This window comes from Nuphar pumila, chromosome 4, assembly GCF_984573655.1.
Source record: "Nuphar pumila chromosome 4, dmNupPumi1.hap1.1, whole genome shotgun sequence".
In the NCBI taxonomy this organism is placed as follows: Eukaryota; Viridiplantae; Streptophyta; class Magnoliopsida; order Nymphaeales; family Nymphaeaceae; genus Nuphar; species Nuphar pumila.
In genome coordinates, this window is record NC_143252.1 from 18,588,007 (window position 1) to 18,611,884 (window position 23,878).

At 37.5% G+C, this 23,878-nt stretch overlaps 1 protein-coding gene across 1 annotated transcript in view; it reads right to left on the reverse strand.

Moving 5' to 3' along the window:
* LOC149839553 (E3 SUMO-protein ligase SIZ1-like) overlaps positions 1-23,878 on the reverse strand; it is a 205,403-nt gene that overhangs the window by 159,999 nt on the left and 21,526 nt on the right. Inside the window, exons 3-5 of the mRNA XM_090002624.1 lie at positions 15,637-15,679; positions 13,070-13,145; positions 12,722-12,884 (exon numbers count right to left, since the gene is read on the reverse strand). Coding sequence (XP_089858750.1) covers positions 12,722-12,884; positions 13,070-13,145; positions 15,637-15,679 — 282 coding nt within the window. The remainder of the gene's footprint in view (positions 1-12,721; positions 12,885-13,069; positions 13,146-15,636; positions 15,680-23,878) is intronic.

Below are 23,878 nucleotides of genomic sequence, written 5' to 3' on the forward strand. Positions count from 1 at the left end.
CTATCTCTCAAAGTGATTTGAGTGAAAAACTGAAGTGAAAATATCACGTGAGTGAGAAAACAAATACTTGAATGAATAGGAATGAAAAGCAATAAGTAAATGATTCAAATCAATTGAATTCTTGTTGTTTCTCTGTGTTTTTTAGTGTAAAATGCACTCATATTTATAGTTAAAAGATTCCATACGTTGAGAGTATGAAAAGGTGTCAAAACAGTCCATTTCGAACGATCAAAACGTTTGAAAAATAAAAAGACATGCCTTTGTGAAGTTTCAGGAAAACGGCAAAATTAGTCGAATGAAACATCAGTTAATCGACTAATAGTTAGTTATTAGTAGACTGACCGTTATCGTCGGTCGACTGATCTGTTAATCGAGCCGTTTGAAAATCTGAACTTTTGAAACTTAGTCGACTTGAGAAAAGTTGGTCGACTGATAATATCATCAGTAGACTGAAAAACCTTTTAGTCGACTGCTGCTAAAATCTTCTAAAAAACAAACATTTTGTTCGGTCGACTGATAAAAAACATTAGTCGACTGCTGCTAAATTTTCAGAAAACACATGTTCTGTTCAGTCGACTGATAAAACCATTAGTCGACTGCTGCTAATTTTCCAGAAAACAGACTAATAAACATGAAAATTTAAGAAAAGAGTTTTCTAAAAAGATTTTCAAAAGTGTTTCTTTTAGAAAAGTTTTTCTAAAGACTTTTAAGGTGAAATGCAACCTAAATATGCACTCTAAGTAAGGCTCTTACAAGAATCTAAGACTTTTAATGAATTAAACATTTGCACACAAGTCTTCAAAGATTCTTCATCGAATTCTTCAATTTCTTCATAGTCTTGGCTGAAATGCAGTTGATTCCACTTGCTCATCATCAAAACCTTGTACTTGAAGTATCATGTATGGCTTCATTGTCGTAACAGCTTCTACATAAGAGTGAGGCTCAAATAGGAGTGAATTAAAGCCAAGAATGTATGATGTTTAGGAGAAAAATTATTCAAAAGAAACAAAATTAGTAGGGAGAACAGAAATTCAAGAGGTTATCTGGGATTTGAGACTCAATTTGAACATTAATATTTCTATCATTATTTTATTCTAACGTATATGGCACCAGAAAAGAAAAATCAACATCACTTTCCTTCTCATCAGTGAGCTGAGAAAAATATGGTGTATGCTCATGAAAGACCACATATCTAGAAATTCCAACCGGATCATAACATTTATAACCCTTTTGTCCATTAGAAAAACCCAAGAAACATGTTACAACTAGTGAGGAAAGTTTATCTCTATAGTGCTCAATTAACAAAGCAAAACAATTACAACCAAATATTCTTAACAAATTGTAATTGAGTGCAACACCATAGAACTTTTGATAAAGAGAGATACCTTTAAGAACTCCAAATGGCATATAATTAATTTGATAGATTGTATACACACTTCATGAACCTAGTAGATCTTAGGCATATAACTAGAAAATAAGTGAGCCCTGGTGGTTTCAAAAACATGTCTATTTTCCGGCTTTGCAACTACATTCTACTGAGGTGTATATGAGCATGATTTTTATGAACAATCCCATTTTCTTGAAGAAAACTCTAAAACACATAACCAATATATTCTCCCCCAAAATCCGAGAAAAGGGTTCTAATCTTAGTAGAAAATTGAGTCTCAATCATAGAACAAAACTTTTTAAAGATTTCAAACAGCTCATTTATGTACTTCATAATGCAGATCCAAGTAAATTTTGTATAATTATTAATAAAAGTAACAAAATAGCTAGAGCCACCCTTAGACAAAACTTGTGAAGGATCCCAAACAACCAAATGAACAAGATCAAAAGCTCTATCCGACCCCATCTCCTTGGCTTGCAACTCTCGCATTCCTTTACATGATCTAACACAAAAAAATTAGATCCACCCAAACTATTCGAAGACACAAGATGCTACAATCCAAAACTATAAATATGACCAAGTCGTTGATGCCACAACACAGACTCATCCAAAATCGTTGCTCCTAAACTACCTTCAAGTCTCTTCTGACAACTCAAATCTAATGAGTCTAAGTAATACAAGTCCCATCTCCTATGGCCAATCCCAATTTTCCTTTCTTGAAGTTGATCATGCACAACATAATCCATAGGAGAAAAGATTACATTACAATTATGTTTAGTAATTTGACCAAAAAAATAAGATTCATAGCTATAAACGAGACATGAAAAACTTGAGAAATATTCAAGTTGCTCCTAGAGAAAGAGGTGGGAGTGACAGATCCACCTTTAGAAACTCCCTTAGAGGACCCATCTACAGTGTGAATGAGCCACTGCAAGAATGACAGTTGGCTAGAATAGACTCTTGCGTTGTCATATAACATGATGCACCTGAGTCTATTAACCATCCCGAGAAACTACTCGAAAAAACAAGAGCAGTACCAAAAGAAGTAGGACAAAGAATAAGAGGAAGAAAGAGAAGCTAAGCCATCAGACCGTGCAAGAAGTTATCGAATCTCCTCTAAAAAAATAGTCTGGCCATAAACGAATATGAAAAGCTTTGTGCAGAAGGAATACAATATGCATTGGTCACAATGAGCAAAGTAGCCTTGGGCTTAACAGCCTCTCCAACACAATAAACTATGAAGGCCCCACAGTTCTTTTTCTTCAATGCAGAACATGATTTTTTTCATGCGACCAAGCCTCTTACAATAGTAGCAACAAATGTGACTCATATTACTTTTGAACCTATTAAAACCACCTTGTCTAAAGTGCATTAATCCTTGCAACTGTCCGCCTCAAAACCATAGAATCCACACTAGGGTGATACTATTGGGCCAAATTTGATTGTTCAAATAGCCCCAAGCATCCTTAGCAGCTTCATACTTTAAAATATCCACAACAATATTTTGCTCAACAGAGCCAAGAAGCCATGTTTTTTTCTTGCATTTTTCTTTTCGTATTCTACGTGTTCTGGATTGCCATGTTTTCACCTTTTGTTTTTTATGTATATACCTCTTTGGTACTATCCAGTGTTGGTACTATCCAGTGTCTGTATATGGCCCTTTGGCTTAAGAACCCCGTGTATCGGGCTTCTCTCTCCTCCTCTTTATGTACTTTGCTTACAAATTGCTATAAAGAAGTTTTATGCATCCTTGCCTCATTGCTCTCTTTGTGCTTATGCATGAGCGTACTCTTGCTTCTGCTTTTGCGTGTGTTGTGAGTTTGTTTGTGCGCTGAAAAGGCCTGCTTTCGGTGTTTGTGACTAACCGAAGCTACATCACGAGGGCCTTCGCTTCTAAGCCCGTGACAAGTTGGCACTAGATCCTTGTCGACGTTGAGATTGACAATGGCGCCAAAGAAAAATATTATGGCTCCTTCAGGTAGTATGGTTCCTCCTGAAGAGGAGTCCATGGCCGATGATCGTGTGTCAGCTACTGTACGTGATGTCGCCGAGCTTACAGGAATAGTGACCAACGTAAAGAAGTTGGTTAATGGGACTTGTATTGCTTTTACGAATCTCAACCTAGAGATCAAGACTGCAATAGAGGGGGTGGAAGACGCTGTGGAAACTCTTGCCACAAGATTTGGGGATTCGATAGATGATCTTACCATCACGTTCGATAATCTGCTAGGACGGTTCAACATCATGGTTGCAGAAATGGATGTTGTCCAACGAAAGAATGACCCGTTGGAGCAACAGTTGAGGATTGTCTGAACTGATGGAGTTGTGGCGCATGTAGATAGGCCACGTATCAAGCTACCTGAGCCCGCAAAGTATAGGGGCAATCAAAACTCAAGAGATCTCGAGAAATTTATTTACCAGATGGAGCAGTATCTTGATGTTACTAGGGTGGAGGAAGACGCAGATAGGTTGTGCATCATAACGATGTACTTTGTGGATAGAACGACTCTTTGGTGGAGACGTCGTTTAGGCAATGTTCGGCGTGGGCTTGTCGAGGTAGACTCATGGGAAGACCTTAAGAGAGAGCTACGCGACTTCTTTTTGCCCAAAATGAAAAAAGATTGGCCCATAATAGGTTGTTGGCATTGAAAGAGAGAGAGTCAGTTCATAACTATATCAAGGCGTTCACCTCGGTGATGTTAGACATCGAGGACATGAGTGTACAAATCGATTGTTCTACTTCAGCCACAAGATTGCAGTGGAGGGCAGACACATAACTCCTTCGGCATGATCCTCCAACTTTCACTACGGCGCTTGCTGTTGCGAAGAAGCATGTCGAGCTCGATAGGCACAATACGGCATTTCAAGGTAGACATCATGGAAATGACTGTAACAACAATAATCGAAGGGATAATCGAATAAATGATAATGCGAAGAATGTTGGTCGTGGAAACCAGCAAAATCAGGGCCGACAGGATGGCCTAAAAATTAATAACAATCAGAAGAAGAACAACTTTTAGAGGGGCAACTATCATCGTCGTAATTGTGGTATCTACCATGACGATCATTGGGTTGATACGTGTCCCAACAGGAATCGCGATCAAGGGAATGAAGATAACTGTGCACCGCGAGCTGCGAATGTCGTTCAGGGTGAAGAAGTTCATCAACCTGCAGAGGTGCCAACTGTTGAGGCAATACAGATGATGAATGCAGTGAAGGTGACAGCTACCTCAGAGTCACCTGTATGCAAAGAACTGATGTACTTGAAACTTCTGTTGAATGAAAGACTCACAAAAATATTGGTAGACACAGGTGCTACGCACAACTTCATATCTCGTGAAGAAGCAAAACGCTTGGGATTACAATGGGAAAAGAAGGAGAGCCGCATGAAAGCGATTAACTCTAAAGCAAGGGCCATCTACGATGTTGTCTGTAACGCGCCAGTGTGAATTCATAATTGATCAAGAAGGACCACACTTTCAGTCGCATCAATGGATAATTTCAAAGTTGTCCTTGAGATGGATTTTTTAAGAAGTAACTAGGCAGTGTGGTTACCTCACCTTAACGTTGTCAGTTTTGAGGGTGAGAATCAACTTTGCACGGTTATCACGCTTCCTTTAGAGAAGCCTCACAAGCGCTTGGTGTCCGCGCTCTAATTAAAGAGAGGCATGAAAAGTGGTAATGAGACTTTTCTCGTCACAATCTGAGCAACAGATGAAGCAGGATAAGTCGTTGATGTCCCAGGGGCCCTAGTGCCCATATTGAAAAAATTTGGCGATGTTATGCCCGTCGAACTATCGTGTGAGGTAGACCATCAGATTGAGTTAGTGTCAGGTGCAGGCCACCCACCATGGCTCCAAATCGTATGACAATTCCTGAGCTACAAGAACTATGCAAGCAATTGGATGATATGCTCGAAGTAGGGATCATCCAATCATTCAAAGCTCCCTTTGGAACACCCATGTTATTTCAAGCAAAGCACGATAGATCAAAGTGTTTGTGTGTAGACTATAGGGCATTGAATAAATTGACAGTGAAGAACAAGTATTCGCTTCCTTTGATCGCAGACTTATTTGATGAGCTTGAAAAGGCCAAGGTCTTTTCTAAATTGGACTTGAGAGCAAGTTATTGGGAAGTAAGAGTTGTTGAAGGAGACAAAGCGAAAACCACCTATGTAAGGCATTATGGGGCGTTCAAATTTCTTGTTATGCTATTCGGCCTAACAAACGTGCATGCAACCTTCTCAACCCTGATGAATAAGATTTTCTACCTGCACCTTGATAAGTTTGTGGTCGTTTACTTGGACGACATAGTGGTGTACAGCGACTCCATGAAGGAGTATATTCAACGCCTTCACATTGTGTTCCAAACTTTGAAGGATCACGAGTTGTACGTTAAGCGAAAAAAGTACCTATTTGCTCAAGGGAAAGTTCACTTCCTTGGCCATATTGTGGGAGGATGCAAATTGAAAATAGACCACAAGAAGGTTGAAGTTATTCAAACATTGGAGCTGCCGGGCAAGGTTCCTAAATTACGTTCTTTCTTGGGACTTGCAAATTACTATCGGCAATTCATAAAAAGGTATTCTCAGATCACCGCCCCTCTCACTGATCTGGTAAAGAAAGACAGGTCATGGCTATGGTTTGATGCATGTCAAGAAGCTTTTGGGAAGTTAAAGTGTGCCCTGACAGAAAAGCCTATGTTGAGGTTGTCAAATTGTCAGCAACCATTTGAAGTACAGACCAACGCGTCTAACTTTGTAATTAAAGAGGTGTTGCTCTAGGGAGGACATCGCATTGCATTTGAGAGCCGCAAGCTGAATGACGTCGAGCGTCGATATATTATGTATGAGTGTGAAATGTTAGCAGTCGTGCACTGTCTTTGCACATGGAGTCACTATCTTTTGAGGTCGCAATTTGTTGTGCGCAGTGATAATGTTGCGATGAGCTAGTTTCATACTCAGAAGAAGCTGAGTCCAAGACAAGTCCGCTGACAAGATTTTTTGGCAAAATTTGATATGGTCATTGAGTACAACCTCTCAGGACCAATGTTGTTGCTAACGCCTTGAGTTGAAAGGTGAAACTTGCAGCATTGCTCGCTTGGAACAGTAACGTTAGCCAACCAACGAGCGATCTTCTCGAGCAAGTTCAAGAAGCTTTGAAGAATGATCCAAAGGCCCAACAGTTGATCACGTTGGTAAAAGAAGGAAAGATATAGAGATTCTAGTTAGAGGACGATTTGTTCTGCTCCACAGGAGATTGGTTGTACATTCTGCGGCAGGATACTCTACGAAGGCACTTAATGCATAAGTGCCATGATACCATCTAGGCGGATCACCCAAGGCAACAAAGGACTTCGGCGTTGTTGGAACGTGTGTTCTATTAGTCGTAGATGTGCGACGATGTGGATGCTTATATGCTGACTTGCTTGATTTGCTAGAGAGACAAACCCATAAACTAGAGACCTAGAGGATTGTTGGAGCCTCTACCAGTGCCAAGTCGTCTATAAGAGTAAATCACTATGCACTTCATCGTGAGCTTGCCAAAAGCCCAAGGTTGTGGACAGGTTTTTGAAGTATGCTATCTTTGTGTCTACCCCTGTCACCTTCTCAGCTACCAATACCGCAAAGTTGTTCGTGCGGAATGTGATTAAGTATTGGGGAATCCCCGAGAGCACCGTCAGCGATCGTGACGCCCGCTTTACTGGCAAATTTTGCTGAGAAGTATTTCGCTTCACGAGAACAGACTTGCATTTCAGTACAAGTTTTCACCCAAAACTGATGGGCAAACGAAGTGGATCAATGGCATGTTGGAGGAATATCTATGACATTTTGTTAGTGCCAATCAAAGAGATTGGGTTGATTTACTTGATGTTACTGAATTCTATTACAATCTCCAAAAGAGTGAGTCATCTGGTCATAGTCTATTTAAAGTTGCAACAGGACAATAGCCGCAGACTTTGAATTCTCTTGCAACGCGAGGACATGGCAAAGTGCCTTATGCATACTAGTTTGTTAGGAACTGACAAGATCAAACAGAGTTGGTAAAGGTGTATCTGAATAAGGCAACTAAGCGCATGAAGAAATGGGTAGACCGAAAGCATCGGGCAGCAGAATTTCATGTTGGAGATAAAGTGTTAGCGAAGCTCTTCCCCAACCGCACAGCTATCTTTCGAGGCCACCACTGAGGCGTCATTCGCAAGTATGACGACCCCTTCACCATCATCAAGGGCGTTGGAAACTTGGCGTACAGCCGGGACTTGACATCGAATTTTCAAGTACATCTGGTCTTTCATGTATGCAACCTGAAGTCGTTCCATGAAGATGAAGGAGACCCTCAACGAAGCATGCCTCAATGTGCTCCCATTCTGCAGTGCATGCCTTCAACAATCAACATCCCAGGAGAGGACTGGAGGTCATTATCAACCACTCCAATAACTACCTCGGAGAAGTCAAGAAGTACCTCCACATGTTTCAGTATCACCAACTTGTGGAGGACTACCACGAACAATTGGCATCAAAGATGGCACCAACTTAGGCGGGGGAGCGTGTTTTGGACCGCCATGTTTTCACCTTTTTGTTTCTAATGTATATACCTCTTTGGCACTCTCCAGTGTTTGTATATGGCCTTTAGGCTTAAGAACCCCATGTATCGGGCCCCTCTCTCCCCCTCTTTATATACTTTGCTTACAAGTAGATATAAAGAAGTTTTATGCATGCTTGCCTCCTTGTTCTCTCTGTGATTGTGCATGCACGTGTGTTGTGAGTTTGTTTGTGCGCTTAAAAGGCATGCTTTCGGTGTTAGTGACTACCCGAAGCTACGTTGTAGGGGCTTTCACTTCTAAACTTGTGATACTACGATGCCAATGTCATAATTGGGATCACCCTTCTTTGGCTTCACTTTAGTGCCATCTAAATATCCTTCATAACCAAATCCTATCATCACCGTCTTCCCACATTCAACCCAAAGTGTATAGTTAGTCCCATAAAGCTTTACTGAAACAAGCTAAATAGATTCTCCCTTCTCCATATTACACCAACCCCTAACTACAAATCAAATACATGCACAAAACCAGTAATACCAGCATCCAAACAACCAAAAACTAACATTGTTGTAGCATTCCAAGAAGAATACTGGACAAACGGTCAAGAGTATCAAGACATGAGGCTCAAGAACAAAATCCCTAACTCAAAAACTTATTTTGAATAGCTTATAACACCCACCAATCCATAGCATATATCCAATATCAGAAACAATGAAATCTGATGTCAATACAGAGGTTAAAGTAGTTCTACTACTCATCAATAGGCAAAAACGCAACTACTGCCCCAAATAGACCACTAAAATCACTTCAAATCTTCACCAACACACCAAATCTTGCCAAAAACAACACTTCTAAAAGCTTTCACACATAAAAACGTCCAGATTACATCAAACTAAGGCCACCAAAAACTATTAATTTGGTTAGAACTGCCAGAAATCCAATCTGGTCACTATTCTCGTCTATATTCATAATTTCCATATAAAATTGAGTATACCTCTGATGAAAATGATTCTTAATTTAGAAATCATTTAAAATCAAGATCTAACAAAGCCCCAACTCAATTGAACCAAACTGCAACAAATGTATGGGCATCCTTCTTGGGGCATGCAAAACAAGGTGCGCACCCGACACAACAGAATGGAGTTTCTTCTTCATCCATCCTTCTAAATGATCACCAAGTATCTTTCTCTAGGATTGGGTATGGCTCTGATACCATATCAAAGAAATAGAGTTCCAACCATGAGAGAGGTAGCAAACAAGAAGATGAGAAGAGAAACTTCACTAGCTCTAAAATGAGATAGATACCTCACTAAAAGACAAAAATAGTTGACTCTATAGCAACACTATGGAAAAACATATGAATACTCCTAAAAAAATGAAATGTACATATACATAGTAAGAGGGGTAGCACACAAAATAGTATTACATATATTACATCAAACTTAACAATATATATTGTAAGTCCGTAAGTATACATGCCTTCAGCTAAGTCACAAAAAAACACAAAAATATAAAAAACACATTAGCAGGGTATACATAAAAATTAGAACATATATATATAAGAAGAAGAAGGGGCAAGAAGAAGAGGCGGAGGAGGAAGAAGAAGCGGCAATAAGGGAGAGGACGGGAATAAAGGAGAGAAAAAGAGGGAAAAAGAAGAAGGGGCGAGAAGGAAAGGATGGGAGGAAGAGGGGAAAAAAAAGAAGAAGAAGAGAAGAGGAAGGAGTGACACGCTAGAGGAGAGGAGGAAGAAGAGGGTCAAAGAAGGGAGAGGAGGGGAGGTAGAAGAGGGAAAAAGAAAAAGAGAAGACAAAAAAGAATTATAGGTGTGAGAGAGAGAGGCGTACACGTGAGAGCGAGAGAGGTGTCCTCCTCCTCCTTCTGCTTGTTTTTGCGACAAAGAGAGAGAGAGAGTAAAAGGGGAGGGGGAGGTTAGGGTTTAAAACCACTCACCCCCCACCCCCTCTTTTGTGCCCTTTAAAAAAATAATCTAAAACTACTAGGCTGTCCTCACACCTAAGCGAGGACAACCTAGTTGCCGACTAGGCACCCTAGTTGACGCCTAGTCGGTGATTTTGGTACATTTTTCAGGTCCAGCGCCTAGATACAGTATAATAGGCGCTGGACTTGCGCCTAGGAAGCCTGGCAGCCCACAAGGGATTAACTTTCCACCAACTAGATGTAAAGAATGCATGTTTACATGGTAGTAAATGAAGATATATATGTGTAAGTGTGTGTGTGTGTGTGTGTGCCTTTTCCTCGTGGCTTTAATCAATCTCATGAAGATAACAAAGTGTACAGGTTAAAGAAGGCTATATATGGACTTAAGCAGTCTCCAAGAACATGCTTTGAAAGTTTGTGAGGCTATTATTAAGTTTGGATATAACTCTTTGTGGAAGAATGTGATAAAATTTTTATATTAATTGTCTACGTAGATGACAATGTAATTACAAGAGATGGAACAAAAGATGTCAAGTGTACCTACAAAGAGTCTTCAACATCAAAGATCTAAGGCCCTTGCATTATTTTTTCTAGGTTTTGAGATTAAGGTATTCTTCTCTCCCAAAGAAAGCATGTGCTGGACCTGTTGAATAAGGATGGAATGCTTGGATGTAAAGATGTTGACACCCTTATTGAGGTGATCCGCAAATTAGGTCAAGGTAACAAGTTAGAGGATGTTGGAAGATATCAAAGATTGATAGAAAAGCTTACATATCTTACCATTACCAGACTGAATATAGCATATGTGGTCAGCATGGTGAGTAGGTTTATGTAGGCCTGTCAACAGGTCGGGTTTGTATTGGGTACTCAACCCAACCTGAACCCAAATTCCCAGGTATGGGCATGAAAAGCACCGACCTAAACAATATTCGGGCCGGGTTGGGTCATGATTTTTTCTGGGTACTTGACTCGACCCAGCCTTTTTGCCAGATACCTGACCTAACCTGAGCATTTTATATGTATTTTCAATAAAAATAAATTTCTAAAATTATGTGGGTCCAGGTTTGGGATTCTATTTTTGTGACCCAGCAAAATCCGATCCTGGCAATTTGTTATTTGGGTGAGCTTGGGAATACCCTGATGGGTTGGGTACCCAACCCATTGACAGCATTAGGTTTATGCATGCTCCCACTCTTACATGAATGCAGTGTATCGAATTTTCAGATATTTAAAGCATAGTCCATGAAAAGGTCTCTTGTATGCTAATCATGGACATTTTGATATAAATTTGTATGTAGATGCAGATTAGGCAAGCTCAATGGAAGGTAGGTGATCAACTTCAGGGTATTGTTCATTGATAGGATGGAACTTGGTTCAGAAAGCAAAAAACAGATGATGGTGGCTAGATCTAGTGTAGAACCAAAGTATAGAACTCCAGTGCATGGCACATGTGAGGGCATGTGGATGAGATCGCTTGTTGAGTTAAAGCTTAAGGTCAAGTCTCCTAGTGTATTATTGTGTGACAATAAAGCGCCATTCAGATCACCTCAGATCCCGTTCATCATGAAAGGGCTAAACACAGAGAAATGGATTGTGGCACTTCATCTGGCAGAAAGATGAAACCCAATAATTTGTGATTCATTATGTGTGTTCACAGTTCCATCTAGCCCCTCACTAAAGCTGTAAATAAAATGAGACTTCAAGATATTGGTGGCAAGTTGGGAAGGATAGATATCTTTTCCCAACTTGAGGGGGAATGTTAGAGGATAATAAGAATTGTAGACGTTAGTCTTCTTTTTGTAGCAGCAAGGGCATCTTTCTTATAAGCCTCTTCAAAAGCGCTGTAGGCTTTTATACATGTAAGGGCATTTCTATCTCAGCCCAACTTTTACCCTTTCCTTAAAAGAATATATATAAGAATAGGAGAGAGCGGATATCAAAAAAACCCTCTTCTCCCTTATCCCAACTCTATGTCTATTCTATCACTCTTCTTCTTATTCCACACTTTTTTTTCCTTTTTTTCTTTTTCTTCTGTTGTGCTGTAAATAACAGGTAATAAAAGGCATGGTGACTTGATTCAGATCTGATACAATAAAATACACCTGCAGTCAATTGTTAAACATTGCATCGTGCTAACTGTATGTGTGCTTATGATTGCTTGAGATTGTACAGGCAAGTAGCCGTACCTTTGAACACAAAGTGTAATTATAAAAACTTGCACATTTTGTCTGAACAGGCACACAGATGTACTCAAGCATTCAGTGCTCTTTCCATAAAAGGGATTCTGATCATAAATGAATAGTATCAAACTTGTACCATTCATGGGTGAAAAAATAATGAAATTTTTACTTGTTAGGAGAACACAGTATGATTGCCATGGGATGATGCAGTTAGCAGGGAGAAGGATGATTTCTATCCAGCGGTGAAGCAATACCCCTTCAGTATAAGTTTTCCACTACAGTATGCCATGGGTTTTCAAAAAATAAACCACCCCAACTTCTATCATACATGGGTGCGAAAATAATAAAACTTTTACTTGTTAGGGGAACACAATCATGATTAACATGGGGTCATGCATTTAGCAGCGTAGAAGCATGATCTCTATCGAGTGGTGAAGCAATACACTTTGAGATCAAGTTTCATTGGAAAAAGAAATCACCCAGAGTCTCAAGGTAAATCCACTTTCAATCATAAATTGCAGGTGAAGATGGTAATGAGTACTTGAGATTTTTCCATCATTTAACTCCACACTACTTATCCAAATAAAAACAAAGTATTTTGACAAGCATAAAGAAACTCAATATGTACTTAAGTTCCATTGGAAAAGAATTTGGACATTAAGAGCAATACCCTAATCATCGACTCCATTAGAAATGAGCTCCCGCATGGGCAACGAATCTTCATGTCCAAATGAGTAGGGTCATCTGCTTCCTCTTTTGGCTTTACAATATTCAAGGATGAGCTATTATGGTCCTTAGATGCAAGGTCAGTCGCTCCATTGACTTGCATTTTCCTACCAGAAAGCAAGTAAAACATGAGACAAATCAAATATACTGAGGCAACATAGCAAACTTCAAAGCATACAAGGACATTAATAAACGCCTATATGTTATTATCTAGTATGAGTTATTAATTGAGCGAATTTTCAAATTTGAAAACATGCAACTCAGAGAAACAGCTCTCAAATACCAAATATACCTGTAAGTATCATCAACTATTTTCAGAATTCCCTCTTTCCCAATAGAGTGCTTCTTTCCCCAAGTATTTTTCGAGCCTACTCACAACATAAAAATGAAGTTAAAGAATGTGTGCAATTAGGTAAATCTAAGAGAGATTATCAATCTTATCTTTTTTGAATAAGAAAATGCATCCAATAACAAAGTCACCAAATCTTTTTGAAACAAGGAGCAGTTGATCCCTCATAACACCTTCTGGTGTAGACAAGGAAAGGATGGCTTTAGTTGTCAACGTTTTATTCATGTTTTGAAAATGTGATCTCTATGGTTTATTTAGTAGAAACCATGTATTAGATTAGAGAACTTTTATGTTTATAAATATTTATAATGGAATATAAAAAACAGTGGTTCCCATTGCATTCAAATTTTACAATAAAAAAGTTCAGATTTTCCCATTAGAATAGTTTGATACAAAGCATGTTTTCTAGTAAATAAACAGAGACAAACACAAGTATGCATTCAGATTAAGTAGAAACCACCTGTAACATTCAAAACTAAAATCGTGCATTCCTCATCCACACTGTAAGGTGTTAGGAAGGGCCAATTACTCTAATACATAAAAGCATAGGCAGTAAGCCAGACCAAGGGATTGGCATCATAGGCACCTAGGCACAAGTAGGCAATACTTAAGGATAGCCTGAAGACACATAAAAATAAAATCTTAAAACAAGATATATTTTAAAAACAATAAATTTTATACACTTTAATAAATTACAATAAAAATATTTACAAACATCACAAACAAAAATATCCATAAGTAGTGTTTTAACCACCCAACCCCCCCCCCCCAAAAAAAAAAAACTCAGACCAAGAAAAACAAAAAATAACAAGAATCACCGAATACCTAGACTCTGGCACCATACTAACGCTTAAGTTGCCAAAGGGAAACCTTAACTACTAAGATGGACATTCTACAAGGAGTATTTTAAAACATTTCTTTCTCCAATAAGAGTTGCAAATGGAACCAATGATAAAAGAAATTGAGTATTAAATTAAGATATACTTCAGTGCACTTGTATGCCTTCACTGACCCAAAAGGAAAAAATAATAATCTCTACCAACAGAAAGGAGTTGAGGTGTGTAATTAAAGGGGCCCATCACGTCGACCTTAGGTTAGGCATGTTAAGCCTGGCCCAGCCCAGTTCTTTACAAGCTGGATATAGGTCAAGTAGGCCCCGAGTAAAATATAAATTATAAAAGAGAAAAGAGACACCCATAAATCTCTCTCTCTCTCTCTCTCTCTCTCTCTCTCTCTCTCTCTCTCTCTCTCTCTCTCTCTCTCTCTCTCTCTCAAGCCAGGCAGTGTTGAACACTTATTTTTGCAACGAATGAGGGTGCCAAGGCAAAGAAAAGGAGAAACGGTTTGCTTTCCCCACTTACTACTATTCAAACACAAATGGTGGATCTTCTCAGGAAGGGTAAAAAACCAGCACCAACCTTGCGACTGTTGGATGAAAACACCATATCTTACATTTGAGGCAGTTCTCTCTCTCTCTCTCTTTGTGACTGAGCTACCCTATTTCCAAACAGCAATTTGTTTTTTTCTTTCCTATGTCCTAAAATACCCAAATATCAATCTTTTATTGGTACGATCTGCATGCTGGCCCAACCCAGCCCCTGGCTCAAGCCCATGGGCCCTTTGGTCACGTCAAGGATGGGTACCAAGCTCTAGCCTAGAATGAAAGGGCCTAGGCTAAGGCATGGCTTGACCGAGTGACACGAGCAGACATGTTTGGACATGCTGACACGAATATTGACAAGTATGGCCATTTTTTTTATATTTTAAAAAATATTTCAATATTTTTTAATATTATTTCAATAAAAATACATTTTTTACTATTAAAATATCAAAAAAAATCTATTGAATAAAAACATTTAAAAATTGTGTCCTTGTGTCCTAATTTTCAAAAAAGTTTTGAATTTGCAAGTAGAACCTGTGTCACATGCCTTCGTGTGGCCGTATCTTTGTGCCATAATATTTAACATGTTCTATTTAATATTTTCATGTGTTAAAGTTGATTTCAACATGATGTTTTATACCATTTTTAAACCACCCTTATCTTCATGAATTGTGAGAGCCAGATTTTGTACATTCTAAAAACTCAAATCTTTTGGTATATCAGACATAGTAAAACCTTCTAACAAAGTAAATAAACCATGTTAAACACATTTGTACAGTTAGAACTAACATTAGGTGGTTAGTATTATACAAACAAGAGTGTATACCACATTATGGTATCATGGTACAAAACCACCATATATTTTCTAATACATACACACACACTGGGGCCAGGCCGGGCTCAGCTGCCAGTGTCGGCCTACAGGCATAGCCTGTGACTAGCCTGATGGGAAACAGGATGTGTTTAGGAGCAGTTCAGGCCTGCCCATGGCCTGTGGGCTGCTCGACCAAAAGTAGATTCATTCAGCACAAGCTAAATAGAATGAACTAGAAAATAAGGTCCTCCACACATTCTAAACTAGAGGGGATTTCTCAGCATGGAACAAAAAACCAAAGGATAAATAGATCACCCTGGTCATCGGAAAGAAGAGCCAAAATCCTGTCAACAAGATCCTGCACCAAAAGAAAGTTCCAGGTTTGTATCATTAAATAGAATTAAGAAAAAAAACTAATAAATAGAATAGAGACAAGCATTAAGTACCAAGTACATAAGTTTGAAATGCAAAATTTAACACAAAAAGATTAAATTATACTGGTATTGTGAAGTTACTAACCAGACATCTATGACCAGCAAAAGGTAACTGAACCACCACAATCAAAATATAAGAATAATGGAATATTATAAGGTTGTAAAGCCAAAGGACAAATGCATGTTAGCAAAAAGATAGTACAACAACAGTAGATAAGCACGGTAGTTGTAGCGCATCCATTAGAGCAACATAAGAAGCATCAAAATTAGTAGAACCAAAAACAAAGAGCCTACAAAATGCATAGGGATCAGAAGAAGACTTCTTCACAAGAATTATGTGAAGCAAAGAAGCAAAGAACTTAGAAAAAAGAAAATAAAATAAACAAGCTTAGGCAAGGCCTCACCTAGGATCAAGTGCCTAGGTACCATTAACTAGGCATTGCATTGAGAGGGCATAGACGCCATAAAGCATGTCCCTAAGCATTTTTGGGCTGAAGCTACCCTCCTTGTAGTTTATCTTATAAACAGAATGCCTTCTATATCACTTAAGAATAGATCTTCAGTTTAAAAACTTTTAGGAATTGCACTTGATTATTTAGACAGAATTTTTTGCTACAAATTTTTCGTAGTTATTTCAAAAAGAGACAAGCTTTCTCCCAAAGTCATTGCTTGTGTGTTTTTAAGATATGCCGAAGACCAAAAAGCTGTCACATAGGTGCGGGTGCGGATGCGGCGATGCGGTACTTTAAAAAACTTGGGTGCGGGAGTGCGAAGAGGGTATATATATATATATATATATATATATATATTTAACAGTTATAAGTTAACACTACGTGTATGTGTGTGCATTTATTTATTTATTTGTATAATATAGATAAAAATGGACTTGATTAGGGCTAACTGAATCTACTTTTGGATAGAAATGGACCTCAGAGTGGTGGACTTCACCTAACACAAAGGAAGTTGTGTCCAAGTGTTGCACCCGCCTGGGTGCGGGTGCGACGTGGGTGCGGTGCCCTGTTAGTTAGAAGAGTCTGTGTGACATAGCCAAAAAGGATATAGGTGTTATGATCCGACTCATGATAAACTCTATGTTTCTAGGAATGTGGCATTTTTAGAAAGTGAAACCTATTTTGAAAATCCAAAATCAAATAGTATAAAACAAAAAGATAATAAATATTCTTATCTTTTTTATCTCCATTTTTATCATAGTGAATAATGTAGTTGAAATAAATGATGGTTTTTTTAATGATAATAATTTTGTTGATGATGTGAATGAACCTTTAAAATTGCAATTCTTGCACTATTCTCGTCATAATAGAGGAGAACAACCTCATAATGCTTTCGAAAAGTATTTTTTAGTGAAGTTAACGATAGAGTTGAAATGAGGCACTCCACAAGGATTTTTAGACCTCTGATCATTTGTTTCATATGAGTCTTTCTCTTCTACATATAGAACATGTCTAACAGCTACTCACTCCTACTTTGAAACATCAACCTACAACCAAGCCAAGAGTTGACCGAAATGAATTGATGCTTTGAAAGCCAAGATAGAGGTTTTAGAGAAGTTAAAAACACGAGATATTCAAAAACTTTCTCTAGGAAAGAAGGATATAGAATGTAAATGGGTGTACAAAGTGAAGAGTAAGAGTGATGGGACCCTATAAATATGTAAAGTTAAATTAGTTGTGAAGGGATACTCACAGGAATATAAATTAGATTATGATAAAACATTTGCCCCAATTGCTAGAATAACCACTCTAAAAAGCGTTGTATGGTTTGAAGCAAGCCCTAAGGCTTGATTTAACAGATTTAGTCAATTCATATAAAATTCTGGTTTTAATTTTTTTTATGCGGGCAATGTTATGTTCACTAAGAATACACCTGCAGGTATCGTGATTCTATTGTTATAAGTTGAAAATATGATCATTGTAGGTAGTAACAGAAAGGGAACAAAGAATATCAAGTTTAACCTTTAACATCGATTTGGAATGTCTGGCTTTGGTTATCTTAGATACTTCCTTGACATAGGGGTTGCCTTTTTTCCTAAAAGATAATGGTTGTCACAATCCAAGTTTATTACTAACATTATTTCTAGGTCGTCTTTCTGTTGAGAAACAGGTAGATATATTGAAAGTCACAAATGTAAAGATGAAGCAACTCCCTATTGTCAGTTGGTTGGAGCGCTCACCTATCTTACCATTACAAGATCCAAAGATTGCACATGTTGTCCATACTGTTAGTTTCAGCATGTGTCAACCTCTAAGCATATAAGTGTTGTCTTGAGAATAATTAGATATCTTAAAGGGATTACTAATGAAAGGTTATTCATAGCCTATTTGTCTTCTTTAGAATTAATTGCATAAATTAATTCAATTGGGATGGGAGCCCAAATAATAGACACTCAGGTACTAGTTTTTGTTCATTTTTAGGTGATTTCTTATTTCGTAGAAGTGTAAGAAACAACAAAAAATCTCATTCTCACTTACATCGAAATAGAATACAAAGCTATGGTGATTACTACTTCAGAAATTGTGTGGACAGAGACTTCTTGCAGACATGAGCATTCACATATATGAGCCATCAAAGTTATGTTGTGATAACAAAAGTGACATTTACATGGTGTGCAATTACATTTTCCATGAGCACATCAAACACATAGAGATGGATAGTCATCATGAATCCGGAAGAACACCATTTTACTTACCTTATGTTAGTTGGCGGGCTTCTTCACTAAAGCTTTGCCAAGACCACGCTTTCATTTTTTGCTCAGTTAGCCTTTGACTTTATAACCATAAGTTTGAGGGTGAACGTTAGATTGTTGGTGTACACCGCTATGCATAAGCAATGTACAGTTTAAGCTAGCGGGTACATTACTACGCTATAAGCAATGTACACTTAGGCTATAAGTATGCGTGTTACTATATCATAAGCAATGTACACTTAGGCTATAAGTGTGTATGTTACTGTATCATAAGCAATGTGCACCTAGTGCTACATAGTCAAAGTAATTTTTTTGTTCTTTTTTTAGTATTGTATTATTCTATTCTTTCTTTTATTTTGAATTGTTTGTTGTGAGATAGCCATTAGAGAGTCATCATGGTAAACCCCACTTGTCAAATAGTTCTTTTCCTTAGCATTTTGTGAAATAAGATAAATAAAAACTCTTTAATTTTTATGTGAACTTTTGGGAATTCTTCTTGAGAAAATGTATGGTGTTTCTGTACCATGATACTTTATGGTTTTACACACTCTTGTTTGCATGGATCTAGACACCAAATGGTAAATCTACCCGTATATATATATATATATATATATATATATATATATATATATATATTTATATATATATATAATTTATTTATTTATTTATACATACATATATGTATGTTTGTATTGTTAAAATATTATGTCTCTTTTAACTGTAAACTGAAATACCCATCAGGGGTATTTCAGTCCTTTTACTCAATAGGTGTCAGCCACCCTAATGGGCTAACATTTTTACTTTTTCTTTTTTTATTTACTTTTGCCTTTTACACCTTTTTCTTTTTACACTTTTTTTCTTTTTGACTGTTGTGAAAGGGACAGCTCCATATAGCGGTTGGAGCTGCCCCAACAGTCACAAATGTGACAGTTGGGTGCAGCTCCAACAGTCATATTGAGCTGCACCCTGTGGCTTCTTTTTGCATTATAAATAGGCCTTAGTGGCCCTTGTAAACATATCCTTTTTTGTGAGTGTATATGCAATAACAATGCTTTTGTAAAGCCCCTCTTGGGAACTTATGAATTGAAGTTCATTTTGTTTCATGCTTTTGTGCATGTGTATCCGTGCCTTCGTGCACTTGTGAGTGTTCTCCTTTGTGCCTTTGTGCACTCTTTGTATTTCTTGTATTGTGGTGTTACACACAATCTCTTTTTGTAGAGATTTTCACATGTATGTGTGTATGTATGTATGCATAGATACTAGTTTCCGGTATTAGAGCGTGAAGTTTGAGGTGGTCGGATCTAGATCTTGATCCAAATCCATATCACTCACGACGTTACTCTTCACGTCACTGTTCACGACATTATTGTTCACGTCTCCTAGTTCTCTATTGTATTTTATTATATATTGTGTTTCTAAAATAACCTTTATTATTCTTCTTGTATTCTGTGCTAATAAGGGTGTTTTGGTAAAGATGTATTTTAATATAAAGTGAATACAAATACACAATAAGGCACAATTTTCCCATATTGGGAATCGTGAGAGTTCAACCCAAATCTTTCTCTTGCCTTCTTTCTCTCTGCAGGAACAAAACCTAAATCTAACATGGTATGAGGTCTATGATCCGTAGTGGGGCTAGAAAATCTTGTTGACCTTCAAGATTCGATCTTTCTTTCTCCAGGTAACAATTGAGTCTTCTATTCTTTTCTCTCTTCCTCTCTTTTCTTTCCTTTTCACTCAATTTGTGTCTCTTCTCTTGGTTCTTGGTTCTTAAATCATATATGTGTATTTCTTGATTCTCTAATCTCTCTTTATCTTCATTTTCTCGTTATTTCTTCTCCTTCCAATTAGATTTGTATATTTCTTGACTCTTTTTTTTCTCCTTAAGATCTTGGATTTGAAATCTCTTTTATAAATTTTGACTCATTTGTATTTTTGGTCGCATCTTTCTGACCGAACCAGATTTATCAGATCTGAAAAACATATTGACATCACCTAAGGCCAACGATTCCTGTTTTGCATCAATCAACAAAAAAAGGGATACTAAGTTGACCAAGTTGCGTGATTTCGTTAAGATATGTTATTTGCAATAGCATATCTGATTTACTGTTCATGTTCCTTTTTATCAAAAAAAAAAAGGTGACTGTAATTGTCGCTAATTTTCTGCATTTTGGTTATTGATTATCTCATTTTCTTCTTTAATTATTTGTTGCCATGTTTTGTTCATTTTGCATTGATTTTTTGTTCATCTGTCATGGATTCAAGTTCCTCTTAAGGATCCATCTCTTAATAACTCCAACTATGTTTCCTGGAAAAAACAGATTATTCTTTTTATTAGGAGTCAGGATCTCTCTAGTCACCTCAATGAATCAGTTGTTGCTCCATCTAAGTTTATTATGCAGGAAGATAAAGATGCCAAAGGGGTTGTAACTGCAACGAGAACCGTTAGGAATCCAAATTTGTCAATTGAATGAAGAAGGATCAAGCCTTAGTGGCTTACACCACTTCGACCCTATCTCAGGAGGTATTAGTGGGAATTCCATACGATTTCACTACGATGATGTTATGGAATACATTATAGCAGACCTACTCACAGATTTCAGAGGCCAAGATCATTTATTTGAAAAGAGAATTTTAGATGTTGAAGGAGGCATCCATGTCTATTATGGAATATTTCAACAAGATCAAGTCCACTACAGATTAACTAACGTTAATTGGATATGAAGTGTCAGAGGACAAAATTCAGCAAGCTCTAGTTGGCTTGGGACCTAAATTCCATGTATTGTCCGCTACTTTACAATATATTGGGACCATTTGTACTTTTGATGACCTGAAAGCCAAACTCCTCAATTATGAGATGTCATTGAAGAGGATGTGAGATACAGAAAAGGCTGAAGCAGATTTTCATGATGTGTTGTTTACGGTATCCTTTTCAAGTCGTAAATGTGGAGAAGAACGTTGTAGAGGCAGAGGTTACAATCAGGAAGGCCGAGAATTTCTTCCTACTCTCAACATCCCTCTAGGAGGAAGAAGTGCATTCAATAATAGCATTCCTATATGCTATGTTTGCAAGAAGAAAGGACATGTAAAAGCAAAATGTTGGTTCAAAGATGTAATATACCCGTGAATTTTATCGGATAAATAAACTTGAAATCCATGTCCTTAAGCTAGTACAAGGATAATTCTATCATTTTATTTGTTTATTCATATTTGGATCTCGGATATCATGTGTAGATCTTCAATATCGGATCCCTAATATCCTGTTCGGATCTTCGATATTCCATTTGGATCTTAGATATCGGATCACGAACATTTAATTGAATATCTAATAATAGATTTCGGTCAAATGGATCGAATCTTTGAGATTGGGTCCTCAATATCATGGTCAAATTTGATATTGGATCCAGGACGAATGGAGTGGATCCGCAAAGTTTAAAATGAATTTTTAATAAGAAAAAATTTATATTGGGCCTACAACACTTAAGTGGGATTGGTATAGCCTATGTGATGTTTGGATCCACAATATTTCTTTTGGATCCTGGGCATCATAGATTTAAATATGACAAGGATCCAATTAAAATTTTTATGTTTGGATCCATAATAGTGGTCTGGATCCATGTATGTTAATTCAGATTCATGGTGTGAAGAAAACTTCAGATCCTTAGATCCATATTTCTTAAAGGGTTTTATGAGCACAATGGATCTTGGACCCATAATAAGTTAGTTGAGATTCATGATAATGTACTTGGGTCCAAAGTAATCTAGTTTGGGTTTATATTCAAAAATTTAAATATTAATACTTTAAAATTTTAAAAGAAGATTCGGATCCGCAGATGGATCCGGATAAGCCTGAAGTATGGACCCAAAAAGACATATGGGTCATGGGTTACGAGTGAGGGCAATCCAAATTCACACTCGGACTTTTTGTTTTCCACAATTTGAGGATGTTAAAAAAATTATAATAATAATAATAAATAAATAATAAACGAGGTGCGTTAAAAACGGATAACATTAGGTTGGACCCAAGCCGTAACGGGTCTCGGGTCACCCGATGGGAGACCCAAAATGCGAAAAAAAAATAAGAGAACGTGAAACCCTAAGAAAGGTTTATGCTCTTAAGAAAGGGAGAGGAGAACAGCTGCGTGAATACGTTATTCACGTAGCTGGAGGTGGGTAACCGACCCACGTTTTTCCCCTTTTTCCTTATGACCTCCACATTCTCCCCCTCGTTATCCCTCTTCTTATTGCGCATTTCCCCTCCCTCTCATTATCTCATTCTCTCATTCTCTCTCTTTGCTGCACGTCATGGGCAGAAAGTGCGCACGGAAAGTCAACAGGGGAAAAGCTTCAGAAGAGGTAGGTTCTACTATGATTATGTAGTGTATCGTTTCAATTATGCTACTTAGCGTTATTCAGTCCATCTAAGTGGGCCAAATCCTATGCCAATGCAGAATCATGGTTCTCCACGCACATATATATACCCATTTGTGGATTTAGTATTTCCTGGTTTATGAAGACAGTACTCAATCATGGATTTGCCTAATCTGAGTTAGTAGGATATATTATGCTTTTTATGATGCCTATGTTTCCAGAATGCAAGATGTAGCAGCCCAACGCATGTGTGTGGGTCTGAGATTTCGCAAATGCATAATCTCGTCCCTGCATGTTTGCTATACACTGAAGAATGGAATTTGCACGTATTAATTTCTGGAAATACTTATTAACCATCTGTTATTATGTTTTGGGGTTAATGGATTCTGTGAGAAACAAATAAGATGATCATAGACATGTTGAACGATACACGCCCGTGATCAGAAATCAAATAGCATGATAAATGGTTTTCGATCCCCGTATGCAGAGGTTGTTGAGAACACCTGTTGTAAGCTCTGTATTGGGAGTTTTTTTTTTTCTTTTCTACTGAGATGCTTAATTGAAAAGGAAAAAAATTGATAGATAATCTAAGTGGTGTGTGTTTTGGTTATTGGTCTGTAAAGTCGTTTTTGTAATAGATACTTTATCTTGATATGGATATATGAAAATTTGACTCCATGGAATATCGAGGGTTCATTTCTGGAAATAAGTATTATAGAAATATTTTGATAGAACACAAACAAAGATAGGTGTGGTGATTGAATTTCTGTTGAAGGGTGAAATGTTTCCAAAAGTAGTTGTGATTTGCCTTATCAATGGATTTCCAAGATTGATATTTAAAGTATGTGTGTAAGTTGCGTATTTTATTCCCTGCAAAATGAATGCAAGCTGCAGACACTACGAGTTATTTTTTAAAATTTTTAACTCCTGTTAATGAATATAAATCACATGTTCTGAAATTTTGATACCCAGACTATTGCATGAACTCATTAACTTCCCTGCTTGAAGTAGCACATGTTCTGAATTTTTAAATCCTCAGATTATTAAG